The 26,519-nt window shown below is 42.3% G+C and overlaps 2 protein-coding genes across 5 annotated transcripts in view; one reads left to right on the plus strand and one right to left on the minus strand.

Annotated features, from left to right (window-relative positions):
- Positions 1–413: 413 nt before the first annotated feature.
- VPS37A (VPS37A subunit of ESCRT-I) lies at positions 414–23,272 on the minus strand. Its single transcript, XM_083169706.1, has 12 exons — positions 22,903–23,272; positions 18,332–18,406; positions 17,160–17,274; positions 16,237–16,337; positions 13,594–13,789; positions 11,492–11,562; positions 9,964–10,091; positions 9,818–9,876; positions 9,671–9,739; positions 7,277–7,420; positions 4,616–4,728; positions 414–906 (listed from the first exon to the last, which is right to left on the minus strand). Exons 1-11 carry the CDS (start codon positions 23,010–23,012, stop codon positions 4,648–4,650), a joined length of 1,149 nt encoding a protein of 382 aa, XP_083025832.1. The 5' UTR covers positions 23,013–23,272; the 3' UTR covers positions 414–906; positions 4,616–4,647.
- CNOT7 (CCR4-NOT transcription complex subunit 7) overlaps positions 23,175–26,519 on the plus strand; it is a 33,787-nt gene continuing 30,442 nt past the window's right edge. For 2 of the 4 annotated variants that reach the window (XM_083169727.1, XM_083169737.1), the window contains exon 1: positions 23,175–23,423. The gene's annotated coding sequence lies outside the window, so the exon portion shown is untranslated. The remainder of the gene's footprint in view (positions 23,424–26,519) is intronic. The other 2 variants (XM_083169718.1, XM_083169751.1) reach the window with 2 other exon arrangements.

Below are 26,519 nucleotides of genomic sequence, written 5' to 3' on the forward strand. Positions count from 1 at the left end.
TAACACTGCATAAATCACTGGAAAATATTACAGATTTAGCCATAATTTAGAAATAATATTTACTCATACTCTAATGTTCTTGTTCATTTTTCTGTGTTCTGTTTATGCTGGTTATTCTCTCTTCTCCTTGATCAGTACTCTAGGGTCTGTATTTTGTTGTATTGCTAGTTCCAGGTAGCGAATGGGAGTATAGAGGGGGAGGAGCTTGATCTTTTTGTAGGTACATTTAAATTGTCCTTTTTGCGAATTCTACACCCCAAAGTATCCAGTTCCCACCAACTCAGGAACAAGCATTTAACATATAGCAAATACAAAAATGTCATTTTTACTTCCGTATCAAAAGTACTTCTTTTTATACACCATATAAATTGAAGACAAAACAGTTCGTACAGTACTATAATCTCACTGAACAATTAGTGTTAAAAAATGTTTATTACTCCTGATTGGTACATGTACAGCTGGATATAAAAGCATGCCCCAATTGCATTGTGCAAATGCCATTTCCCAAAGGCACCGCACGTTCTGAGCTTGGACAAAGAGAATGGTGAAATGACAGTGATCCGTTGTTAATGTCCGTTAAGGTTGATGTAACTTTAGAAAATAAAAGGCTTATGTCACAGTAAATATGTATTTAATAGAAATCATTCCAATATGGGTAACAGAAAGTAAAAAATATATATATTAGAAGTATAATTACAGCAGATAAAGTTCCTCAGGGTGATGTGAAATAAACATGTAGTCAATAAATGATAATTAAACTGTACAAAACAGACTAGCGATGGTCTATCAATAGAATATAATACAATCAAGAAATGTTCATCTCCATTTTCCAATCATAAATACAAAAATGTGCTTTCTGGAGATCAGTCACTGATGCTTTCCTTCCGTTCATCCTTTGCAGATTACCTGAGGGGGAGCAAGGAACAATCCAGGATTAACAGGTCACATCTACTGACGATTACATTGTATCTCTCACTCCGATGGTTTCAGATCTGATTTATGATAATTGCATATCCCCCCCTACAGCTACCCTGCCTTTGGGTTAATCCCACATGGTTAACATGCATTAGGTCAATGTTCAAAAGGTTAACAGATAAAAAGTTCAATAGGGTCAAAAGGTCAACACTTTTTGCTTGCTTGTATTTCGGGTTATATTGTATGTTTAACCATAGCTAAGCACATTAGTGGAACGTGTACCCTTGCCCTGTTGCTTTGCTCACCAGGCTTCTGCTACCACTGCACTCACCACAGGCTCCTATTACCAATTGTATTCCACGTGTATAGTAAATCATGCAAATGTCGAAAAAAAAAAAAAGAATTGTGCAGACCATTGTCATGTTAAAAACTTTTCTACCGGTCGACCTTAAAGGGGCATACACACAGAGCAATTGCAGCCCATTTCTAAGCGATCTGACTAGATCGCTTACAAATGAAGCACTGATTGCTCAGTGTGTATAGCCCGGGTGATGGCGATGCATTGTCCCACGCATTGTCATCGCCTGGGCTTACATGTTCTTTCCTGCTAGATCACAGGGCTTTGCTTATGAAAGACCATGCGCAGTCCCCCAACCATCAGAACTGGGCCGAACTCGCCCTGTTTCGAAGGGACTACAATCACCACCATGGCTTCTGTCCAAAGAATAGCAATTAATCTGAACTGGTTTTTACTGTGTGTTGTTTTGTGATAGGATTTGTTAGTTATTTTTTTTGCACACAAAATGTAGTTTGATAGATTAAAGAAGTACTGCAGGCGCTGAAAAACTATGATCATATACTTGTTCCCTTTCTCCGGGTATATGCATGGTCTGTGACTGTGCAGTTGTTATATAAACTCCATCAAGCAGTCACCTTACGGTTAAGCACTTTAGGGTTAAGTTAACTTGTTAGAGGATTTAATAAAATCTTAAATGTGTAATTAAAACACTTTGTCCTTGCGCGGCCCCCCCCCCCCCCCCCCCCAAAAAAAAAAACAACCCACCAAAAATATTAAATACACAAGTTTCAGAGCAAAAACACACATTGGCACATTCATTTCAGCCTTCTTATAGTACATACTATCCTATTCCTGCGGGCCTGAGGTAGTCAAAAATACATTAGTAAAAGTGCTTGATATAATGAAAGAGTATTGCCGGGACTACTTCAATACACCACATAGCGCTATTTTAACATGGAAAGTTCTCACGGTCTGACCTTACAGTAAGTTACCTTACCTAAGTATAGGCTCAATGTTAAGTATACAGCTTTAGCGGCTGCAAAATATTACTGCCACTAAACCCCTATACTTAACATTGAGCCTATGGAAGGTTTCCTGAGGTCAGCCCACGGGAACTTATCACATTAAAAGTATAGGAGTATGTTATGTATATGGATGTAGTCCCAGCCAGACTACTTCATCAGTTGGGACACTTTGGGGTTTATTCTAGTTCATTCTTTCTGACAAAATCCTTCTTAGATGGACAAAACCATGTGCACTGCAGGGGGGCAGATGTAACATGTGCAGAGAGAATTAGATTTGGGTGAGTTTTTTTGTTTCTGTGCAGGGAAAATACTGACTGCATGATGTTACACTGCAATATATATCTCACTTTGAAGAAAAACCCCACCCAAATCTAATTCTCTCTGCACAAGTTACATCTGCCCCACCCGCAGTGCACATGGTTTTGTACATCTAAGAAGGATTTTGTCAGAAAGAATGAACTAGAATAACCCCCTTTAAGCAGTGCAAACAACTGTTTTCTCTTCCCCTTATCCTCTTGGACTTCATGACCACTGAAATAGTCATTGAATGAATACTGTGTTTATTTGCTAGCCTTGTGTTTTTCTCAAACTCATGTCCGTATTTATTAACTTTTTTCCTTTGGGAACTACAGGTTCCAGTTAAACTCTGGTGTAAGGTCAGCTTGCACTTGTAGTTCTTCAAGTGGCAGAATGTCTTAGCAGCCAAAGCATTTTCTTTCTATTTTTAAACACTTAACCCCGCACCATGCTACAGGACTAGGGCTGGAAATACCTAGAAAGAGTGAGTGAGGGTATGTTGCATGGTGGAGACCGGCCCACTGTGGGACTAATCATCATGGTTCCGCCAGGACAGGCTTGAAAGCCTATTGTTTGTTAATGCAATATCTGATTACTGCATGCGGAGAAACTATTTGTAGCAAACAATTTAATGAGCGGGAATATCAGGCAGCACTGATTAAAAAGTGAACAACTTTATGGTAGTTTAGTTGGTCAGATAGCAAATAGAAAATCGCTCAGCTGGCTAGTTGGGTTAAACATGCTCAGTGTTTGGCTTGCTAAAGTTTACACTGTAAAAGGAACATATAGTTCTAGAGATTTGCTACCTAACATTTTGGATTACTTTATAGTCTGCCTTCAGCTGTTGGGTGCAGTTACTGAACACCTGTGTAGCTGCAGTTATTGAAACCAGCTCTGTATATACAATAAAATAATGAATTACTACATACAGGATGAGTCTCCCATATCCAATATTTGTTGAGAAAGTGACACTTTTGCTTTCTGGTAGCACAGATTTTGCATCATGCACAACATCATGAAAAATATTGTACAGAATTACCATCAGGCTGTGTGAATAAAGTGAATTCAGTATGAAACAAATGCATTACATATTTATATGGGTCCATCCCCAAGATATCTCCTTACGTAAATATTCCAAATTACTGTATGGGAAAGTCCGAATTCGTAAATACATCTGGTCCCAAGCATATGGATTTGGGAGACTCAAGCTGTATAGTGTAAATAAGTCCCCCGTGTTAGGAGGCCATTCAGGGGGATTATTTTGGATACAGAGTGCGCCCTCACATGCTCTTATGACAACTATGAAAATCTGTGGATTATCTTGATGCTGATCCTAGAATGCACTGTGATACTGCTAGGACATGACTCATACATGCATAAATGCTTCCAAACAAAGACGTCTGTGTCCTAAAAAATAACAACAACTCAAAAAGCAATGTTATACCACTGTGACTGCATAGTGCAATGCTGAAGGATCCAGTCAATTATCATGGACCAATAGGGGTCAGGGGACAGGTCATGTGAGGAGAAGTATTAGATGGCATACTGTCCATTCCTGGTGCAAGAGACAGATCTCATTAGACAAGCCGCTAACAAAGCATATCACATGGAGCAATGCATTATTATATAAAGGTCCATGCACACTAGAGGCTTCTTTTTTCTTTTAAGATTTTGCTCATTTTGGTTCCCCTTAGTGATGTATTTCATGTATGGTATTATTTGTATAGTTTTAATGTATGGTATTGTATTGCAGTACTGTACCTACAGCGGTGCATGGCATTGCAGTACTGTACCTACAGCGGTGCATGGCATTGCAATACTGTACCTACAGCTTGCATGGCATTGCAGTAATGTACCTACAGTGGTGCATTGCACTGCAGTACTGTACCTACAGAGGTGCATGGCATTGCAGTACTGTACCTACAGCAGTGCATGGCATTGCAGTACTGTACCTATAGCTGTGAATGGTATTGCATTACAATACCTATGGCCGAGCATGGTATTGCAGTACTGTACCTACAGCGGTGCATAGTATTGCATTACTGTACCTATAGCCGAGCATGGCATTGCATTACTGTACCTATAGCGGTGCATGGTATTGCAGTACTGTTCCTATAACGGTGCATGGTATTGGCTGTGCAGAGTTATGGACTGTTGCAGTTTCTCTTCTTTGGCTCTTCTACTGTGGCAGCACTGTTGGAGACAAAATAACACTATTCAACTGTAAGTAATGGGCTCACTAATCAATGAATAAAATAATGCCGTCGAAAAAATTTGTAACATGGACAAAAATTTGTATTTGAAGCAAAGAAGACACTGCTCAATATACATTGTACAATTGTATAATATCCATTGTACCAAGTAGCTCTGTGATACTTGTAAGACTTGACCTATAGATATGTGTCCTTATACATCTAGCCTCAATATGCCATGCCCCGTGCGATGCAGGTCAGCAGTTTCAGTGCAACTGCAAGCCATCTTTTATTGATGAGAATGCCTGTTATTCGCATCGCTATGTGACTAAGAGACACAATATGTGTCACTGCCTTTGTATCTGCATGTACACTGGAAAACACTGTAACGTAGCATTTTGTAAGCAGATAGAGATGCAGTTACACACAGAATATAGGCATGTTGCATATCATTTTACAAAAAAAAAAAAAACTAAGGGGTTTTTCCTGTGCTCAATAATAATTGTACATTTAAAATTTGTGTACTTGTTTCCTAGCACGGCGCCACCGATTTTGATTGTGAGCATCGCGTCGGAAAAAATTGCGTTGATCGCATCGCATGACAACCAAATCGCATGCGATGGACACGATTTTTACATTGGAATCAATGCAAAATGGTCCCTGACACCAGATTTTGCATTGATTTTAATGTGAAATGCCCCAAAACACCCCATTTTAATAGAAACCCCCCTGATGTTTAAAATGGCCCCCAATTTTAACGGCACCCCACTATTGACGCCAACCTGAAGCGTGGCAAGCGCAGCGCGCCCGCGAGGGGCGGCGGTACGCGTCCTCCGACCTTTTCATACCCCTACTATCCACGTTGGCGTGAAGTTGAGAATAGAAAGCGTGGCGAGCGCAGCGAGCCCCGCGAGGGGACGCGGATACCTTCACAGGTATTGCGTCCCCTCGCGGGCTTCACAGGTATCCGCGTCCGCTCGCCATGCCATGATTTTCACTTTAACATTGTTCCCTATGGGGAAATCGCGTTGATCGCGTCGGTCGCATCGCGGCCCCTTATTAGGGGCCGCGATGGACGCGATTTTCACTTTTACCGGCAATTGAGCCAGTTAAAGACAGAAAATCGGGTCCATCGCATGCCTTAAGTACCTTAACTTAAGGCATGCGATGTACCACGACGGGCGCCGTGCTAGGAAACAAGTACCAAAATTTGATTATTTTATTATAATAATCAAACATGATATTCATATCTATAATTAGCATAAAGATGTCAAAAATAATAATACAATTGGATTTTTATTTTTTGTCATTTTTATGCTAATTATTGATATATTTCCAAATAGCTTGCTTGTTTAATCTAATCTTAGTTTATTATAATAAAATAATAAAATTTTAAATGTACAATTATTATTGAGCGCAGAAAAAAACCTTTTCGTTTTTTGCATACTGTTTAAGGGAGTGACTCGGCTGATATATTGCTGCTGCTACTGTGTAAATCAGTCACATTCTACACTAGCGCCCTTTTTCTGAGATTTTATATCATACCCTTGCTACTGCATATCATTTTAATCTGCAAGGTGTGCTTGTAGGCCTCATTCACATAGCAATGCAAATAAGACGTATTTTAAAATGCATATAAAAGAAGCTCAAGAGATACTGAGCGGTACTGAGTCACACCACAGCATGGCGCAACTAGAAGCACTGCTTAACACACAAGGAGGCTAGGTGTATGTGGACACATCTGTAGCCCTGCTAACTCATATTATGCGTATACAGCAAGATGGGTACTACATACATTCAGCAGCCACTTTATACGGTACACCTTTCTAGTACCGTAGGACACATGTCCCCTGCCACAGCCTAGATTCTCTGTGGCATTATTACACATGCAGCTGGAAACGTTCCTCAGGAGATTTTGGTTAACAACATTCCAAAGCTGCTCTATGCCATAGAAATCTGGTTACACAGAACCCATTGTCATGTGCATGGAATGTGCGTGAAATGATGTATGCTTTGCGATAGCATTATCCTCCGAGAAGTAGCAATAAGGAGATGGGTACCCTGGGTCACAATAGGATGCAAATGATCAATTACAATAATCAGGTAGTTGTGGCATTTAAACAATGCACAATTGGGATATAGGGGCCTAACATGTGGCAACTGCCCGCACTGATATACCACCACAAGCCTTCCCCATTGACCTCAGGCAGGATACATCTGTAGATTCAGGTTTACACCAAATTCTACTGTCTGCACATCACAGCAATGAGATGTTGTCAGCTCAGCCAGGGTTTTCCAACCTTTTTCAAAGCTTCAATGTCAAGATCACATGTGAATCTCATCTGGTTCAGGGGAATCTGTGGCTAGGAATTTTCATATACAGTTTGTCTGTAGAACAACAAAGCCTTGTGATCATATCCTTTTAGCAGTGAGCTGCTCTCATGCGATTGGCTGCTTAGATATGGGCATTACCAATATGTACCTAATAAAGTGGCCACTGAGTGCCTACAAAGCATCATATATTTACTTATTAATGTTAAAATACTCACAGTTCTCTTTTCCATGAACAGATTTAGAAAATCGTCTATTTCCGTTTTTCCCTCAAGGAAGTTTTCGGCAATGTTGTCAGACTCCTCCTCCGCTTCGTGTGCAGCAACCTTAAGCCTGGCCTGCAGGGCACTCAGACTACAACTCTGGGGGGAGAAAGCAGCAGAAAAGGGCATTACATACACGTTGGCATAGGTCATGTGATAACCAGCAATAGTGTCAGCACAGTGTTACGGATGAAACCAGTGTTGTCAGGACACAGGAAATTGGAGGAATCAGAAACAAAAGTGTGCCAGGGCATGCTGGGATGTGGGCAGCTTACAGGGCCCCAGTATCGAAATAGACTGTGCAGGAAAGTCTATCTTGACTATGTAGCCTGTAGAACGTATTTGGCCTAGGGCCAAATAGCAAGATAGTGTAAAGGTGCCCATACACGTTACAATTATTGTATACAATATCGCATCTCGGTTTTGTGATTAGATGAGATCTAGTACAAAAAGTATGTGCTGCACAATATTGTATACAATAATTGTAACGTGTATGGGAACCTTAAATCTGAATCTAATTGTAGCTAGCCAAAATTGGTCATTAACCTGACTCACACAGTATGTACACACCAATATATATGTACACACCAATACGTGCATGGGAAAGGAGGCAAAATTATGCTCAACAGATGTGTTCTCATACATTGGTGCAATCACGCCAAACAGACCCTTTTGGCATGCGGGTAACATCTGATGGTGTTGGGCTTCTGGTTTGCCATAAATGTGTCATACAGTAGGTGCATCCGATGCGGTTACAATGCACCAGGAACCTGTGCTGGTTAATGATGCGCCACCTGTATATCTATGTGCAACAGAGTCTCTGGCTTTGTATACAAAGTGCTATGATGCAGCGACCAGGCCACAGTTTTTTCTCCACATTGAGAAACTCCTTGGTGTCACATAAGTAATCTTCTAGATTATAAAATCAAACGCTGGATTTATTATCATTATTAACATCATCCTTTATGTATAGGGCACCAAAAGGGACTCGCAGCACCCAATTACAGAGTACATAAACTAATAAACTGAAACAGTGACTTACAGTTCAAGACAATATAGGTCAAGAACAGGATATACACATATCAGGATATACACATGAAATGAGTATCAGGGTACCCAAAAACCAACTCTGATTTCATGCTGTCGAAGGGAGTAAGGAGTAGATGCTTATATAAGAGTATGAAATGTACATAAGGGAAGAGGGCCCTACTCATAAGAGGTGTCATAGATGGGGTAGAAAGTGAGCATGGAACAGAGGGTTAGAATGAGAGTTGGCTGGGTTTGGTGATAACGTGGGTATTGAGAGTCCATTTGAAGTTTTGTATAGAGGTGGAGAGGTAGAGAATTCCAGAACAAGGGAGCAGCATGTGATAAAACGTGGCGGTAACAGTGGCAGGAGGTAATCAGAAGGCAGGAGAGACGGCGTGCATTAGTGGAGCAAAGAGGACGTACAGCAGCATAAAGGAAGATGCGGTCAGAGATGTAAATGGGAGAGTAGCGGGCGAGGGCTTTTCAACGAGTGTGAGTAGCTTGTATTGGATTTTGTAAGAGAGGGGAGGTGGACGTAGTATGTTTGGAGTGGCAGATGAGCCAGGCTGCAGTATTGAGGATAGACTGAAATAGAGAGAGGTGGTTATCAGAATACCACATAGAGGGAGATTACAAAAGTCCAGTCTGGAGATGACGAGACAGAGAATAAGGGTCGTGGGGCAGATTTATTAAGCTCGGTGAAGTGATAAAGTGTCTTATTTTTATCACCAGCCAATCACCTCCTAACTGTGAAGTTACAGGCTTGGTTTGAAAAATGACAGGTAGAAGTTGATTGGCCGGTGATAAAAACAAACACGTTATCACTTTACCAAGCTTAATAAATCTACCCCTCAGTAACATCCTGGTCTGATCCTGGAAATATATAAGAGATGAAAATAGCAGGATTGTGAGAGGTGCGGAATGAGGGGGAGGAGTCAATGATTACAGCACACTTGGGAGCTAGAGCAAATAGTGGTGCCATCAACAGAGACCAGATGTTTGTCCCTTCATACTGAGACATGGAAAGACAGTGTATTACACACCTAGGGGTAGATGTATGAAGCAGTGATAAGGGAGGAGAAGTGATAAAGTGCCTGGAACCTTATCACCAGCCAATCAGCTTCTGACTGAACCTTTTTAAACCCAGCCTGTACCTTAACAGTCAGGAGCTGATAGGCCGGTGATAAAGTACCAGGCACTTTATCACTTCTCCTCCCTTATCACTGCTTCATACATCTACCCCTCATTTATGTCAGGTTAACTGCATCTCCTTATACAGCTGTATTTGCACACGCGCACACACGCACACACAAAACGTACCTCACTCAGCTCATGCTGTCTTTGTAACTTCTTTTCAAATGCAATTTTCATTTGTGTGAGAAGTTCATACTGGAAGAGAACACAGGCGTGTATAAGACGAAAGAACAAAGACCACAATACCGGAAACATCAGGTTAGGAACACTTACTTTGTCTAACAAGGCCTGTCGTTTTGTTTCTAGAATGGGCTCCAGCTGAAGGTTCTTTTCTGAAGAAAACAAACCGGTCTCACCACACTGATCATGTACTAAATACAGCAGTGACATACTAGACAGCGCCATACGTCAGGTCTTACTTGCTAGCTTTGCAATATTTGTCACCAGGTCTTCTTTATCTGCTATAACCTGTTTTAGTTGTGGCAGATTTATAAACTGTTCCAGAAGAATGTCCTCTTGTTCCATCATTTCTGTCAGTTGCTGCATGCTGCAATGTAACAAGAAGTTTCACTGTATTGGGCATTAAATCAAATGAATATGTAAAAAGAATGAATTATTATGCTGTAGGATAATTGTACAGTCCAGCTCTCACACACACACCTAGTGGAGGCAGCAGCTTTTATTTTAGGGCGAGTGGTGACAGCAAACAGGAAGCCCTGCTCGTTGACGCCGCTCGCCCACGGTATTGAATACACCCCCTAGTCTCTGCTTGCCTGTCTAATTATTTATTTACAGTTTCTTATATAGCGCAGCATAGTCCGTTGCTCTTTACAATTGGAAACAAAAGTGATAAAACAAACTGGGTAGATACAAACCGACATGGAGGTAGGAGGGCCCTGCTCGCAAGCTTACAATCTATAGGGTTTACTCTAATGTTCACACGTGTTGATAAACTGTTCAGCTTCTGCATTTTGGGCCTGATTTTGGTTCACTTGCAAAAGCAAATTCTCTCTCTCTATGGATGGGCTCATAAAACACCTTCCCCTCACAGAGGGTCTTATTCTAGTTCACTCTTTCTGACAAAATCCTTCTTAGATGGACAAAACCAATCCTGTTCCACTCTGCTGGCAACATGGAAATTCCAATTATCAGGTCACCGGTGTGATCAAGAACCCGTAAGAGTGGCTCATGGTAACAGCACAGCATGTGTGGAAACCGATGCCGGGGAGGCCAATACAATGTAGTAGGTTGTAACAATAAACTAAATGTAAATTGGCTTCACCCCTGAAACATTTCTGTACACCAAAAATAAATCTCATCTCAAAAGAGAACTTGTTTATTTCAAAAATGAAATCTTCTTGTTAAATGGTCACCTGATACTGGCCCCCAGGCTGTGTCACATGGATGTTTATAGCTGCCTGACTGGAAAAGTTAAGCATTCTGACATTCTCTGCATGGCACCCAGCACTGCAGCTGAAAAATCACTGCTGGCACTTACACAACAGACTAAAGGGGTGTACACACGCATCGATTTACTTTTGATTTGATCTGCTTTCGATTTCCATAATTCCACCCCCTTTGGATTTGGCCTCTGCTTTCCATTGGATTTCACAATCGATCTGAACTTTTGCATTTGATATCGGTTTACCGATAGTGTGCATATTTGATTTAATGGATCGAATTCGATATTTCCTTGCCTGAGCAGTTTTTTTCCCATTACGATACAAAGAAAACGGGAGCGCGAATCGAATCAAATGCAGATCAAATGAGTTTTAAAAACTATTCGATTTTGATTTGATTTTGCTTCTATAAAGCAAAATCTAATCAAAAACCTTTCAAAAATGCAAGGCGCGTGTACACCCCTTAACACATTAATATACACACTCCAGACTACGGACAAGATACACACGTGCTCGGCTATTTCTTCCAGACTCCTATAAAAGCTACCTTAATTCTGAGAGTTCAGTAAAGGTATCGGGGAGATCAGGCATCTTATATGTGAAGCCGTTTATGCCCACCTAAAAAAACAGAAATGAATCCAATATTAGTTACTAGTGTTTAAAGCAATGTAACTGGCATGCCCATCTGGCGTTGTTATTATTATTAGGAATAGTTTCTGACATAACACAACATAATTCATACAGATATAAAAGGTAGTAAAAAGGTCCAGCCAGATTGCAAAGGTTCATGCTAGGCTATACGATAACATAGCAGTGTTGGCCTGGAGTTAGATAGATGCAAGAGTGAGGAAAGAAAAAATAATGGCCCTTATTTATTTATTTACAGTTTCTTATATAGATTCCGTTGCGCTTTACAATTGTAAACAGAGATAAACAAACTGGGTAACAACAGACAGACTTGGAGGTAGGAGAGCCCTGCTGCAAGCTTACAATCTATAGGGATATATGGGGGAAACACAAGGACAGGCACCAGTAATAGCATAGCAGTCCCACCAAGCTACAAGTCCAGAAGGGAAGCTATATAATACATAAGTGCCTCAGAGGGTTATGTGTGTAGAACTTCAATATGATAGGCTTGCCTGAAGAGGTGAGTTTTCAGGGAACGCTTGAAAGTTTGGAGGCTAGTGGAGTGTCTTATTGTGCGTGGAAGGGTATTCCATAGGGTGGGAGCAGCCCGATGAAAGTCCTGTAATAGTGAATGGGAGCTAGTGATCCGTGCAGAAGAGAGACGCAGATCTTGTGCGGAGTGGTCCAGATGGGAGATACTTTGTGATAAGTAAAGAGATATAGGGCGGTATTCAATGTGAATACCTGCGAGGTGCAGCGAATCCTTTTTAGGATTCGCTGCACATTCACCACGTTCCGGAGCCAGCGGGCTCCGGTATTCAACGTGTCAGGGGCTCGCTGCCCCTGACAGGCGAATATGAGCTCCTGCGGCGAATGCCGCAGGGAGCCTGAGGAGGGTGCCAGGCAGAGAGATGGAAGTCTCTCTGCCTGCCCCTGAACGTTTGTGGGGGGCAGGTGGGCTCCCCGGGTGCCAGGCAGCACAGGCTGCCCCCCCGGGGGTGCCAGCAGGGGGCCACGTATATTCACTATACCCGATCGTAACATCGGGTGCAGTGAATATATGAATATGTAATGAGCGGCTCGGCTCCGGCGCCCCCTGCTGGCTGCTGTGTAAAAAAAAAAAAAAAAAAATTATTTTTTTTTTAAATTAAATATATATTCATGTGCTTACAGCACATGAATAAAAATAGCATGCCCCTCCTCAGAATAAAATTCCTGATTTTTTTACACCAAATGTAAAAAACAAAACACTTTATTTTAAAAGTTCACATTCCACTTCACCATAAAAAGATAGCGATTGCTACTCGGTGAATCATGGCGAAAAAAACCTTCAAATGTATTCGCCATGTGGTCATTGAATAGGGTGATTCACCGTTTTTGTCAAAAATTCGCCAAACAGCACAAATTCGCCATAAAAGCATGGCGAATCAGGCTCATTGAATACCGCCCATAATCTGGTGCAGTATGGTTAATAGCTTTATATGCGAGTAGAAGTGTTCTGGTTCACTCGCAAAGGCAAATTCCTACTCAAATGGACAAAACCATGTGCACTGCAGGGGGGGCAGATGCATCTTGAGCAGAGAGAATTAGATTTGGGTAAGTTATTTTGTTTCTGTGCAGGGTAAATACTGGCTGCTTTATTTCTACACTGCAATATAGATCTCTTTGAAGTAAAACCCCACCCAAATCTAATTGCCTCTGCGAGTGTACCACAATAAAGGTGTTTCTTAGATGCATGAAGCATGATTTGGGGCAAATTAAATGTGAGGAACAAAGGACAGGTGAGAGTCATGGAGAACACCTAGGCAGTGAGAATGTGGGGCAGGGCTGATTATGGATTTATCAACATTGATAGAGATATCAGTTTGGCAAATACTGTACGACTGATTGGTCAATTCTATATAAAGCCAAGGAAGCAACTATGTGCTACTGTGATTTCACTAGAAATAGGTCAGTGACTTAGGGTAACACAACCAACATGAACAGGCCATAAGCAGCTTACACTGAACGTATACCACTTACTTCAGAGGTGGGGACCGGTAGAGGCAAATCTGTTATCAGACCGTAGGATGGGGCAGCGGCTTTGGCAGTATTGAAGCTTGAAGGAACAGTTTCGGCAACTCCTCCCGATCGGTTTGTTTCTTGTGTGGGAAACGACGGAAGAAAAGGGAACCCCGAATGAGGGTAAGTAGGCCGCCCTGCGGGATTGCTGTACAAGCTGTAAGAGAAACAGAAAGTGCTCCCAATTCTCAATCACTTAGTTTCCTTAGCTTTCTTATTTTGTTTTAAACATACTGACAGCATGGTTATTTTATGGCGATAGTTAAAGATATGTAGTGCAGGGTCATTAATAAGTACACTACCATTGTGACCCTGTTTAGCAACTTCACCCACAAAGAGAATACAGAGTTGCTGCAATGACCAGAGTTCTCCCTGACGGCTTCCAGCAGATATCGGTCTCCTGCCTTACAATTTCTTAGCAAAACAGAATTCATATATCTTTATTGTACTTGGACTGAATATGTGACAAGGTGCTTACACCCGGAATATATTGGTTATTTCTACCCAACAGATACACTACATTTGTGAAACCAATCACTTTACTATAGACTCAGATAAAGGGCCTAATTCAGCCTTAATCGCTACAGAATTCGTAAATCGCGATTATGGAAGGACTGTGTATGCGTGCCATTTGCACTGCCCATGCGCAAAGAAAACTAGCAACAGAAAATGTAAACGGATTGCAATCTCAATGTAGCCGCAGTTTGACTGACAGGAAGCCCGCGGTCTGGGTGTGGCTGAGAAACCGCAGAAGTGCCTAGGCGTTTTTGGGGTGGATCTCTAATGTCAGCGCCGACCACTTCAAGCCTGTAGTATTGGCAGATTAGTGGAAGCCTCAGACACACTCACATTTGCTCAGACGACAAAGACTCTTGGAATGGATAACGAGTTGCGATGCATTCGCAAATGTGCTTGGGACGTTTTCTATTTCTGTCTATGCAGCAACTAACGGCTTGCAGTCACCTGCAACTTCTCATATTAGCGATATATGCTGAATTAAACCCTAGGTGTGTGGGCTATAATAAAAGTCATTTGTTTCTGCGTGACTGTATTTCATCTGGAATGAGCACAGTTACATCAACATTCCCCTCCCATGCACTCTCCGGGGAAAGGTACACACGTTTAGCACACAGTTACCCTAAAATCCTATTAGAATTGTTAATCTGCAGCTAAGGTTATGGACAGGCTAAGCTAAGCAGAGATGTAACACAGCTTCCTGCTCTACAGGGCGCATGGGATAAACATCAATCTGCCACTACTAGCGTAGCGAACATAAATAGATCAGCACATAATCACCACGCTCTTGTTTACTGGACAGATACATTAGAGACACCGTTTACGGTAAAACGAAACCAAGAACAAGTTTTATTTGGGTACCGGACAGGGGGCCCTATTTTGGTTCATTCTTTCTGACAAAATCCTTCTTAGATGGGCAAAACCATGTGCACTGCAGGGGGGGCAGATGTAACATGTGCAGAGAGAGTTAGATTTGGGTGGGGTTTTACTTCAAAGTGATATCTATATTGCAGTGTAAAAATAAAGCAGTCAGTATTTTCCCTGCACAGAAACAAAATAACTCACCCAAATCTAATTCTCTCTGCACATGTTCCATCTGCCCCCCTGCAGTGCACATGGTTTTGTCCATCTAAGAAGGATTTTGTCAGAAAGAATGAACCAAAATAAGGCCCAGGGTCCCAACAGTCGGGATCCCAACAGACATTTACCCGACATCGGGATCCCAACTGTCAAAACACCGACAGCCGGGTTCCCGACGGCCACCTGCTATTTTCCCTCGTGGGGCTCACGACCCCCATAGAGGGAGAATAGAATAGGTGGCTCGCGTAGCGAGCGACCGTGCCCGCAGCATGGTGAGCGCAGCGAGCCCGCAAGAGGCTTAGTTGCGCTCACCATGCTGTCTGGGTCCGGCCAGTCGGGATCCCAACGTCGGGCTAATGACTGACGGGATCCCGACTGTCAGACCCCTGTACCACACCCATTTTATTTACCCCATTAAATCCTTATAGAAGCAGCTAAAAGTACAAAGAATAAATTAAATGACCGCAAAATATTGAGGCATATGTAAAAATGTGTCAGTGAGCAATGAGTGAATCTGCTGGGTAACCTAGAAAACATGAACTGTTGGGGGTACTTGAGGACAAAGGTTGAGAAACACTGTTCTAAGCGATCTAGTGAGATTGCTTAGAAAATACCCTTTTAGGTGGAGTCATCCTTCAAACTAAAGAAAGACACAATGGATCCTTTGTTAGCATGATTTGTAGCATAGTGGCCACTGGATAAATTCTGACTAGTTATAAGTCTCTCATGTTGTTTTCATTGTTTTTTCTCCAGACATCCAAAAACTTACCGGTAAATGAGCAGCCTTTTGTCAAGTGAAATCTAACGTATGTGGGTGTATGTTATGTGCTAGGGAAGTGTAAGCTCCAGTGTGGCAGGGTCAGGACTTTCTGTAAAGTGCATCCATTTTATAAACGAAATAAAGTATCCTAAGAAAAAGTTGCGTTAGTGACTTATATGAGTTGGTAGCACTGGATTCCAGTGCGTGTTAGGCACAGACACAACAGATAATGGAGCACAAGAACTTACTAAGGAAATGAGCCAGATGTCGGAGCCAGTGTCGGAGGACTCTTCCAAAACTCTTCTAACAAATTCTGTACTATTTTCCCCAGGTCAGAGTGCATAGTGAACTAAAGAAGGAAACAGCATTGGGAGATGTTCAAGTTTAACATGGAAAACAGAAGTTATAACGGTCTAATTAAAGTTTCTCCCCCTATATAAAATATGCTACTGTTCGAATGATAACCAAGTATGAGCTATACAGAAATCATCAGCGGAACATTCTAACCTAAAATGTAAGAACTTCCCTTGATATATATGGAAGTGGTTGGCTTGTTGACAATCAGAATGACAACACTGTAATATAGACATCTCGGTATCGGCAAGTTACACCATTTTGTGCCAGCCGGCAGTATAACTGCCAACATGACTAATTACCATAATGAGGACAATTGTACCAACAGTGTACATAAAAAGCTGTTGGTAGAACTTATTGGGATCACGATGTTTGCATTCCGATGTTTCCATCATGCATGTTGACAAGCCATGCGTAAATCTTGGTATTTGGCTAATCTAGATATGAGTAATGAATGTACAATGTGCTCTAGATATAAGGAATATGATGGGGAATATCATACAATGTGCATGGGGTCATGGCCTAGTGGCAGTGGAGAAGTGTGCAATCATGGAGGGATGGTTATAATGCCATAGACATGGCTGCTTGTGAAAAGTTGAGAGGTTCCGATCATTGAAGTGCCTGCAAAATACACCTCAGCGATCACCCACATATCAATATTACCGCGGACTCCCCCCCCCCCCCCCCCACACACACACACACCTTATAGGTGATTCTTTTTTTGTGTGTTTTGGTCCACTACTTATTACATAGAAAAAAAATGCAATAAAAAAAATTACGTAAAGATTTAAAATATGAAAACCACAATTAAACGTACATTATTTACTAAGGGACATGTGACGTTAGTGCCTTGCGTGTCCACTAGATGATGTCTAATTGGCGGGTAGACTGTGATGACGGGTTTGTCTTGAGGAAACTGCTGTGGAAGCAAACTGCAATGGAATAGAATATATTAGACAAAGAAAGGAAGAGTGCGGTTATCACAACGTGTTATCTATTATCTGACAAACAGAGAAAGATCAATGCGTAATAGAGGGATGGATTAATTATCCTATAGTCATGGCTATATAACACTGAACCTCAACTAAATATGCCACAAGTATTCAGAACAAAGTATATGGCAATGTCAGACCACTATCACCAGTATGATTTGTGGCCCAGTCTTCTTTGTTGATAGATATACATTAAAAGGATAGCCAGTCAATACCAGACTGCCAAACACACCAAAAAATAGTCTGTGTCGGCCATTTTCATGTCCTTGTCAAGACTTTCTACCTTCTCCACGTTGTGCATTTGGGGTAGACCTATTGGCTGTATATTTTTACTCAAGAACTACTGAACCCCCCCCCCCCCCCCCCACACACACACACACACACACACACACACATTATGGAAGTAACAAATAACCTAATGTCTAGCTTCCTATTAATCCAGATACTTATTACCCTGTGTACTATCACAATAAACAGCAACACACATAGGCCCTGATTCTGGTTGACTCGGTAAGCTGTGAAGCTCGCAGCTTACTGAGTCCCAGAGGGCAGCCTGCCCTGCCACCATATCGATGTGTAACTAAAACACCGTTGAATGATTTCTTCAGGCCACACAAATAAAAGTCAGTGGAGACTGACATATTTGTGGCCATTCTGACGAAGACAGGGCAGGTGGCTGACGCCCACCCCCGACACCGAGCATCTTGCCCGAATTTCCAAACCCCAGCGAATTTATGGGGACGCCCATGAAACGCTGGGTGTTCCCATGGGTGACTCCCGGGCCCGCTGCACCACTTTCCCCACCCACACTGCCCCGTCCGAACGGGCTGGTGATTAGTTCAGTCCGTTCGCCTAGGAAGCCTGCATATGGACAGAAATCATTATGCGCCTGCCCAGTAGCCAAACATCAGTCCCCCATGCATCACCCCCATAATCTGATCATTCAAACACCCAAAATTACAGAACATTCCAAAAGAAGAGGAGCGAGAGCACTTACATATTTATATTGATGGTCAGATTCTGTACTGTAACTGGAAGTCTGTATTCCACATCTTTCTGAATTTCAGAAATACTGCGCAGGAAGAAATAAACAGGATTAAAGATCAGTGTATGAACAAAGTATGTAAAATAGGTGAAATCTGTATATGCAGCTCCTTCCAGAAGGTAAAAGGAAAAGACTACAACTACAGCATTTTAGAGAAGGAACAATAAATTATAAAACACTAATGTTGGAGGAAAGCCTTTGCTGCAGAAATTACTAAACATGTCTAAGCGAGAAAATAAATCACTACAACATGCCTCAAATAGTAAAAATACTAATAATCAGCACATAGAAAACTAATATGCCCCTGTTCTGTTTTTCATCACTGTATGGTTTGCAGCAGGGCTAGGCAACATGTGGCACTCCAGTGGCTATAGAACTACACATCCCAGAATGCCCGGTCACAGTTTTGTTGTCAGGGCATGCTGGGAGGTGTAGTACCATGGCAGCTGGGGTGCCACATTTCCTGAACCTGATTTGGAGAATTGGTATTTGTCACCATGTTTTCGTTCATATTTATTTTGCTGTCCTAATTTTCCCAGATCATGTTCATGTGTCCTTGTGTATGTACTAGTTGTTTAGCATCATAAGTAGTGCTCACTGTAGGTGCAGAGTGATGATCAGTGACGAGGACATATTTGCATTTTGAGGGGGAACATTTTAGACGTGTATTACTACAGCTACAGTAACAATACATTAGTCTTCACGTTAGGTTGTTTTAGCACCCTGTCCCATTTCTAAAAGGCAAAATGCGCCCTGCACTTTTACCAGCGTGCTGCCAACACGTGAGTAGATGCAATGCGCATGCACATAGCATTTATTCACATTAAGTGGAGCACTTGGCAGAAGCCCAGTACCTCTGTAGGTGGCCTGGCAAGTCCCCAAAAGTCACACCAATGGGGTCACCCTGAAATGAGAAGCACAGACGATGTAATGGTTAGCATTACTGCCTCACAGCGCTGAGGTCATGGGTTAGTTTCCCACTATGGCCTTAACTGTGCAGAGTTTGTACATTCTCCCCGTACTTGTGTTGGTTTACGCTGGTTTCCTTCCATAACCCAAAAATATACTGGTAGGTTAATTGGCTCCCAACAAAATTAACCCTAGAATGTGTGTGTGTGTGTTTGTGTGTGTGTGTGTGTGTGTGTGTGTGTGTGCGCATGTGGTAGGGAATATAGACTGTAAGCTCCACTGGGGCAGGGACTGATGTGAATGTTCAAATATTCTCTGTAAAGCGCTGTAGAAAATGTGTGCACTATATAAGAAACTGTTAAAAAAGTAAAATAGAGTGACAACTAATGAACTTGTGTTATTATTACTTACACTTATTTATATAGATATAGCATATTTCATTGTACTTTCCATTTACATAATGAGAGTTCACGATTCTAGTCCTGGATAACATGGAATCTCTGCTGTGCTCCGAGTAATATTACAGGATAAACTAAACCTTCCAGATCATACTAGAGTCGTGACTAGACACAACTGAAAGGACAAGAAGTCAAAGCAGTTTTGTGTCATTCTAGTACCATGAATGTTTCACAACCTTTACAGTTCTTCTTCCCTGCCTGGGTGTCGCTCACTGCTGTGGTGCTTCTAGCACAGGTCTGGAATGCAAATCATTACTGAAATACAGACCACACTGTGCTAGAAGCAGAGAGTGACACCCCAGACAGAGAAGAGGATCTGCACGTGTTTTGAAAGATGCAGGGTGCTAGAATGAACACTAGCAGCCTTTGTTTTGCCCTCTCATTGTGGGTTCCTCTTTGTTTTGGTAGACTCGCCCAGAATATGGGTCAGGGTTGAGAATCTTTTAAGTACAAGGTTTTACCTCACTTACTGATTTCTGTTGTTCCCTATTAGCTGCCTATTAAGATGATGAATTGATTAGCAACAGTCACCATCACAACGTCTCCTCTGTTTTTATTATTCATTTAAAAAAAACCTGCAATTTCATATGCATCTATCAGCCACCAAATAGTTGCCTGTATTACCCAATTCAGCAAGCGAGGGGTGCAGGCAGTAGCAGAGCTTGTGTGCCTTTTGTTACAGAACTGGCTACAAGCTCAGCTGGCAGTATGGATTCGGTATGAAATCCCGACGGTCAAAATCCCGTCAGGGTCAAAATCTCGAATGGGTCAAAATACCGACATATAGAATGTACAGGTGAAAAAGTCAACATGACTTTCGGTCAACAGGTGGCGAGGTCGACATGGGTTTTTTCACTGTTTTTTTGCTCGAATGTCGACACAGTTGGAAGTGAACCGCAGCCCCTCATATCGCTCGCCATGCCTTGCACACTATTTTATTCTCCCACCACACCCTAGTGGATGGTAGGGCACGAAATACCGCCTGTCGGCACATGTCGGGTCAGAAAACAGTGAAAAAACCCATGTCGACCATGCGACCTGTCAACCGAAAGTCATGTTGACTGTTTCACCTGTACATTCTATATGTCGGTATTTTGACCTTGTGGGGATCTTAAATGTCGGGATTTTGTCCTTGTCTGTATTTTGACTGCATCCCGGCAGTATGGCCATTCACTTGCTATCAACATGTACTATGGCAATTCTTGGCAACACATGCACTAACATAATATCATCAATGTCTTTTCAACTGATTGTTACAATGAATTTTGGTCTACGTATTTTTCAGAAAGGAATAGAGGAATCCAGGAAGAGCAATATGCTGTGTATTCTTGTGTAATCAGCGGATGGGAAAGTGACAAGTACAGCCCAGCCCTGCTTCTCACAATGACTAATGCATCACATGAACGAGTCACACTGTGCTGTAGTAACTGCTCCAAATCCCACAGTAATCTGATGCTGGGAAAGCCTCATGTAGCATTAGGAAACTTCAAACCTATTCCGCTCCTATTTGGATTACATAACCCATCTTCTCCTTGTAATATATTCAAACTCACCTAATTACTGTTTCCTATAAACCTAACAATACAAAAGTATTGCATGGTGCATTTGCAATGCATGTGTTACTGTAATGCATGTAGAATAGGAATTGGGAACCATTGGCCCTCCAACTGAACTACACCCCCCAGCATGCACTGCTACAGTTTAGCTATTTGGCCATGCTAAATCTGTAGCAAAACATTCTGGTATGTGTAGTTCAACAGCTGGTGGGCCGAAGGTTTCCCATCCCTGATTTAGAACATCACATAAGAATATATGACAAAGCTGGTTCCTTTCTTGTGGTTCATTATTATGAGATTATACTGGTAACATGCCCATCTCAAGCTACAAATGTCAGTGGATAAAAGCAAATGCTCTTTTATTGCTCACATTGTAAACCCACACACAGCCTCACACCAATACATGTAAGCCCTAATTTCTCTATAGGATTTCAACATCACGTCTTCACAGATCATACGCCAAACTGATAGATACAGCTGTAAACAACACATGAACAGGTGTTAAACTTGTTCTTTGATTTGGATAATCAGTTTATCTGCCAAACAAGAGGACACACTGCAGACAAGGTGAGTGCTCTGAACTTAATTAAATCTTTGGAATACAAATTGCAATCCTTCAATGTTTCTTTTATATGTGCACTTCATTAAATGTATGTTTTAATAAGATACAAAAAGGGAACAACATTTCTATGCCAGCATACTGTACGTGAGATATAAATATATATACTGTAATATATAAAATCCGTATATTAGTAACTTCATCAGAACATCAGTAAAGTTAGAAAAGTAAAGTAACTTAAACTTCTACTTCTTGCTAATGTAAACACTTCATTTTCTTAATATTCAAAACAAGTTTAGCTATGTTCTGAAGCAGTTTAGTTATGCTAACTTCAAGGTTCTCCCATATTCTGAGTTTGAAAAATGTATCTATCATCACAATACTGCAAGTGCCCGTGTCCATAGACCCCAGGGGACCGCTTATGTCCCTACAGACCTCGGGCAACCATCACAGGCCCACAGATATCAGGATGACTGCCAGCTGTCCGGGAGTAATCGCCCCACAGAGCCATAGTGTATATATATATATATATATATATATATATATATATATATATATATATATATATTTATATTTGGGAAACCACCAATGTCACCAGACCCCAGGAAACCCATCACATGCCCACAGACCCAGGGATGACCTCCCCACAGAGCCTGGGGGGAGGGGGAGGCAAATGACTCACACGCTTCACAGAGGCCTGTTCATATTTACAAAGACCCTAGGGCAGGCATGTCCAAATTATAGCCCTCCAGCTGTTGTGAAACTACACATCCCAGGCTGCCTTGCCATAGCTTTAGAATTCCCTAGAAGCAAAACTGTGGCAAGGCATGATGGGACTTGTAGTTTCACAACAGCTGGAGGGCCATAGTTTGGACATGTCTGCCCAAGGGGGACCACTAACGTCGTCACATGCCTACATACCCCGTCATGACCACCCACATAGAAAAGGGAGGGGGTCCTCACCACAAAGACACCCCGCAGAGCCATAGCCTTCACATACACACAAAGACCCTATCCATGCCCAGTACAGGGGTCACTCACCTGCTGTGGCACGCCTTCAGGGACTCTATCTGTCGCTGCTTCTGCTGCTGCAGGCTGGTGAGGGGTGGCAGGGGTCTGGAGCCCTTGGAGGAGGAGAATAGCCAACTCATGGTGCCGGTAATCCGGGCTCACAGTGACAGGAGGCGGACCGGGGATAATCCCCGCAACGGGTAGGACAGCGTCCCCCCCCTCCTCCTGCTCAGTGTCCCGGGCACATGCGGTGAGGGTGCGAGGCAGGGGCAGCGGCAGCACACTCGGTATAGCTTATACTCGCTCCCTGCTGTTGTTGCTCAGCAAACTGTCGCACCGAGCGACGATTCCCCTCCGTCAGCATGACAACACAGGGCCGGTGGGCGAGGCCTTGCTAGCTCCAGCCCGTCTGACAGCTCACGTCATCACCATGCGCCAGCCGGCGTGGGCGGAGTCAGTATGTGTGCAGCCATTGCTGGGGATAACTCAGTATGAGCAGCAGAAGACACCAGCCCGTCACCTCATAGACACCGGGGGAGACAGAGCAGCAGGTGAGGGGCGGTCAGCACTCACTGCACCCGCTATCACTGCCGTTTTCCCGCACTGGCAGTACTGGCGGCTGGGGTCCATGGCTGGCAGCATAGGTGGGATTGGCTCTGTGACACAACCACTGGCGTTTGAAAAAGTGTCTGTGACTCGCAGCACTGGCATTTGAGGTGTCTTTGACAGCACTTGTGGTTTTGGGGAGGGGGTTGTCTTTGACATCACTTGTGTTTTTTTTTTTGGGAGGGGGGGGTGTCTTTGACAGCACTTGTGGTTTTGGGGAGGGGGTTGTCTTTGACAGCACTTGTGGGGTTTTCTATGGAGTGTCTGGCAGCACTTGTGGTTTTGGGGGGTGTCTTTGGCAGCACTTGTGGTTTTGGGGGGTGGGTGTCTTTGGCAGAACTTGTAGGATTTGGGGGGTGGGTGTCTTTGGCAGCACTTGTGGGATTTGGGGGGTGGGTGTCTTTGGCAGCACTTGTGGGATTTGGGGGGTGGGTGTCAATGGCAGCACTTTTCGGTTTTTGTGGGTCGAGAGAGTTGTCTGTGACTGAAAAAGCATTGGTTGTTTCTGTGACTGTCAGTGGCAGGTTAGGGTGGGGGTGGTCCATGACTCACAGCTACTTGTAGTAGTGGTGGGATGTGGGTTTTTTTATAGCACAGGCAGCTGAGGGAGGGGTCAGTGACTAACATCACTGGTGGTTTGGGGGTATCTGACTGACCTTTTGTGGTTGGGTTGGGATCTTTAACGGCACCAGTGGTTAGGGTGGATGTCCTATGACTGAGAGCACATGGGGTTGGTTGTGACTGACCGCACTGGTGGTTGTTGGAGGTGGGGTTAGAGAACAATTGTGATTGCCAGTGGTGGATGGGTAGGATTTGTGTCTGTCTGCACCGGAGCAGTTTAACAATTGAGTTCCCAATTAATCATTTTAAATAAAGGAATGATAAAGTAACACAATTTCTCAATATTCCTTTATTAAAACCAGTTCCCCTGAAATGCGCGTTAAGAAAAGACTTATGCTGGCCACACATCAGACCAACTTTCCTCCAACCATCCAACTAGTTGGTTGAACTGAAAATCTGGTACTGTATGGGGGCAAATGTCAATAAGCAATTTGCTCACAAACTCAGGAGAATGGACAAAAACATTCAGTGAAATTGTTTAAATCAAATAGGTCCAACTGCAGTACATTGGGTGCTGTTAGACAAAGGAAAGAGGCTCCTTCCCTCTCTCCTCACAGTTATATATATATATATATATATATATATATATATATATATATATATATATATATATATATATATATATATATATATATATATATATATATATATATATATATACATTGTAGGGGCTCTGCACACACTAAATTAACTGATAATAAATAGTGGAGATTTAAACATTGATGTGATAGCTATGTGTATTGTAGCCATATTGAGCGATAGTGCTAGGACCTACAGAAAGGTGGGGTCCCGTGACGGGGGCTGCAGGTTTAAATGCATTGATCAATTCATGAACCAAATCTCCACTATTTATTATCAATTAATTTAGTGTGTGCAGAGCCCCTACAATGTCTGTTTAAACAATGTGATCACAAGCCATAGGGCACCCCAAAACTCGGAAAGGTGAGTGCCGATGTCTAGTGTATATGTATGTATGTGATACACTAGATATATATATATAGATCTCTACGAGTCAAAGAATATTTCCAAGCCATCCCACAGAACCAGCCGGATCCACACGACCATTTCTTAAGGAAACATGCACATTCTACTTTTGACCCCCAAAGCCATAATTCATCGATTAAAACGCTCATCAGAGTGGTAGATGACGCAGTGGAAAGATTCGATATAAATGCCCCAAAGAAACATAACAATATGAACAAACAAGAAATTAAAGCATTAAAAAACTTGTCAGAAAACACAAAAATTACAATTCGCCCCGCCGATAAAGGCGGAGGCATAGTAATCCAGGACACAGACAAGTATATCGAGAATCTGGACACACTGCTTGCGGATACTACCACATATAAAAAATTACAGGGGGACCCTACAGTTTCCTTCAAAAAAGAATTAGATGTCATCCTCAAGCATGCTTATCAAGAAGGACTGTTCAGCAAAAAAGTGTATACTACTCTTACCCAGGACCATCCCGTCACCCCTGTCATTTACACAATCCCCAAAATACATAAAGATCCAGTTAATCCACCTTGCCGTCCCATCATATCTGCCCGCAACTCTTTATTTCAACCGGTTTCACAATTCTTGGACACATTGATTCAGCCATATATCATGCAACAAAAATCCTTTTTAAAGGACACCACACAATTGCTAAATAAACTGGCAACTCTTCAAGACTTACCATCCGGAATTCAACTGTGCACCATGGACGTAAAAAATCTGTATACCGTGATTCCACACTCCCAAGCAATAACAACCATGAGAAGATTTTTGTATAAAGTAAAATTCAACGCACTGGACATCCCATTGTTTTTGGAATTACTTAATTTAACTCTTACCCGGAATTATTTTTTGCACCATGGTTCTTATTTTTTACAGCTCACTGGGTGTTCAATGGGTTCAAATGTGTCACCGTCACTTGCAAATGTGTTTATGTTTGAACAGGAGAATAACTTTTTCTTTTCAGACACCAATATCAGTTCAAATATCATCATGTACACTAGATACATAGATGATTTGCTAATGATATGGGCAGGTGGACCAGAAACACTCATCAATATCATATCCGACATCAACCATTCTGATGGCCCGATAAAATTGACATACATCATAGATGATATAACCATCAATTATCTAGATGTAACGTTAACTATTGCGAATCATAGCATTACTACTTCTGTGTTTCAAAAAAACACAGACCGAAACACGTTATTAAAATACAGTAGCAACCATGCCCCACCTTTAAAAAAGGGGCTACCGAAATCACAAATGATTCGGGTGGCCCGTATTAACAGTGACCCAAGCAAGCTAGAAGCCTGCCTTGACCTCATGGTCCAAAAATTTATTGAAAGAGGCTATGATGCTACCATACTCCAACAACAAAAAATGCAAGTAATGCAAATTCCACGCAATACCTTATTACA

The sequence above is a fragment of the Crinia signifera genome, chromosome 1 (assembly GCF_055691185.1).
Source record: "Crinia signifera chromosome 1, ASM5569118v1, whole genome shotgun sequence".
NCBI lineage: Eukaryota > Metazoa > Chordata > Amphibia > Anura > Myobatrachidae > Crinia > Crinia signifera.

What these genes read in the sequence shown, in the direction of transcription:
- VPS37A (XM_083169706.1), bottom strand. Translation starts at nt 23,012, where the DNA reads ATGAGTTGGCTATTCTCCTCCTCCAAGGGCTCCAGACCCCTGCCACCC. An exon ending in CATGTCCCTTAGTAAATAAT is followed by an intron (nt 16,338 to 17,159) that starts GTACGTTTAATT and finishes TTCCTTCTTTAG; the next exon opens with TTCACTATGCACTCTGACCT. An exon ending in AAATATTGCAAAGCTAGCAA is followed by an intron (nt 9,877 to 9,963) that starts GTAAGACCTGAC and finishes TGTTTTCTTCAG; the next exon opens with AAAAGAACCTTCAGCTGGAG.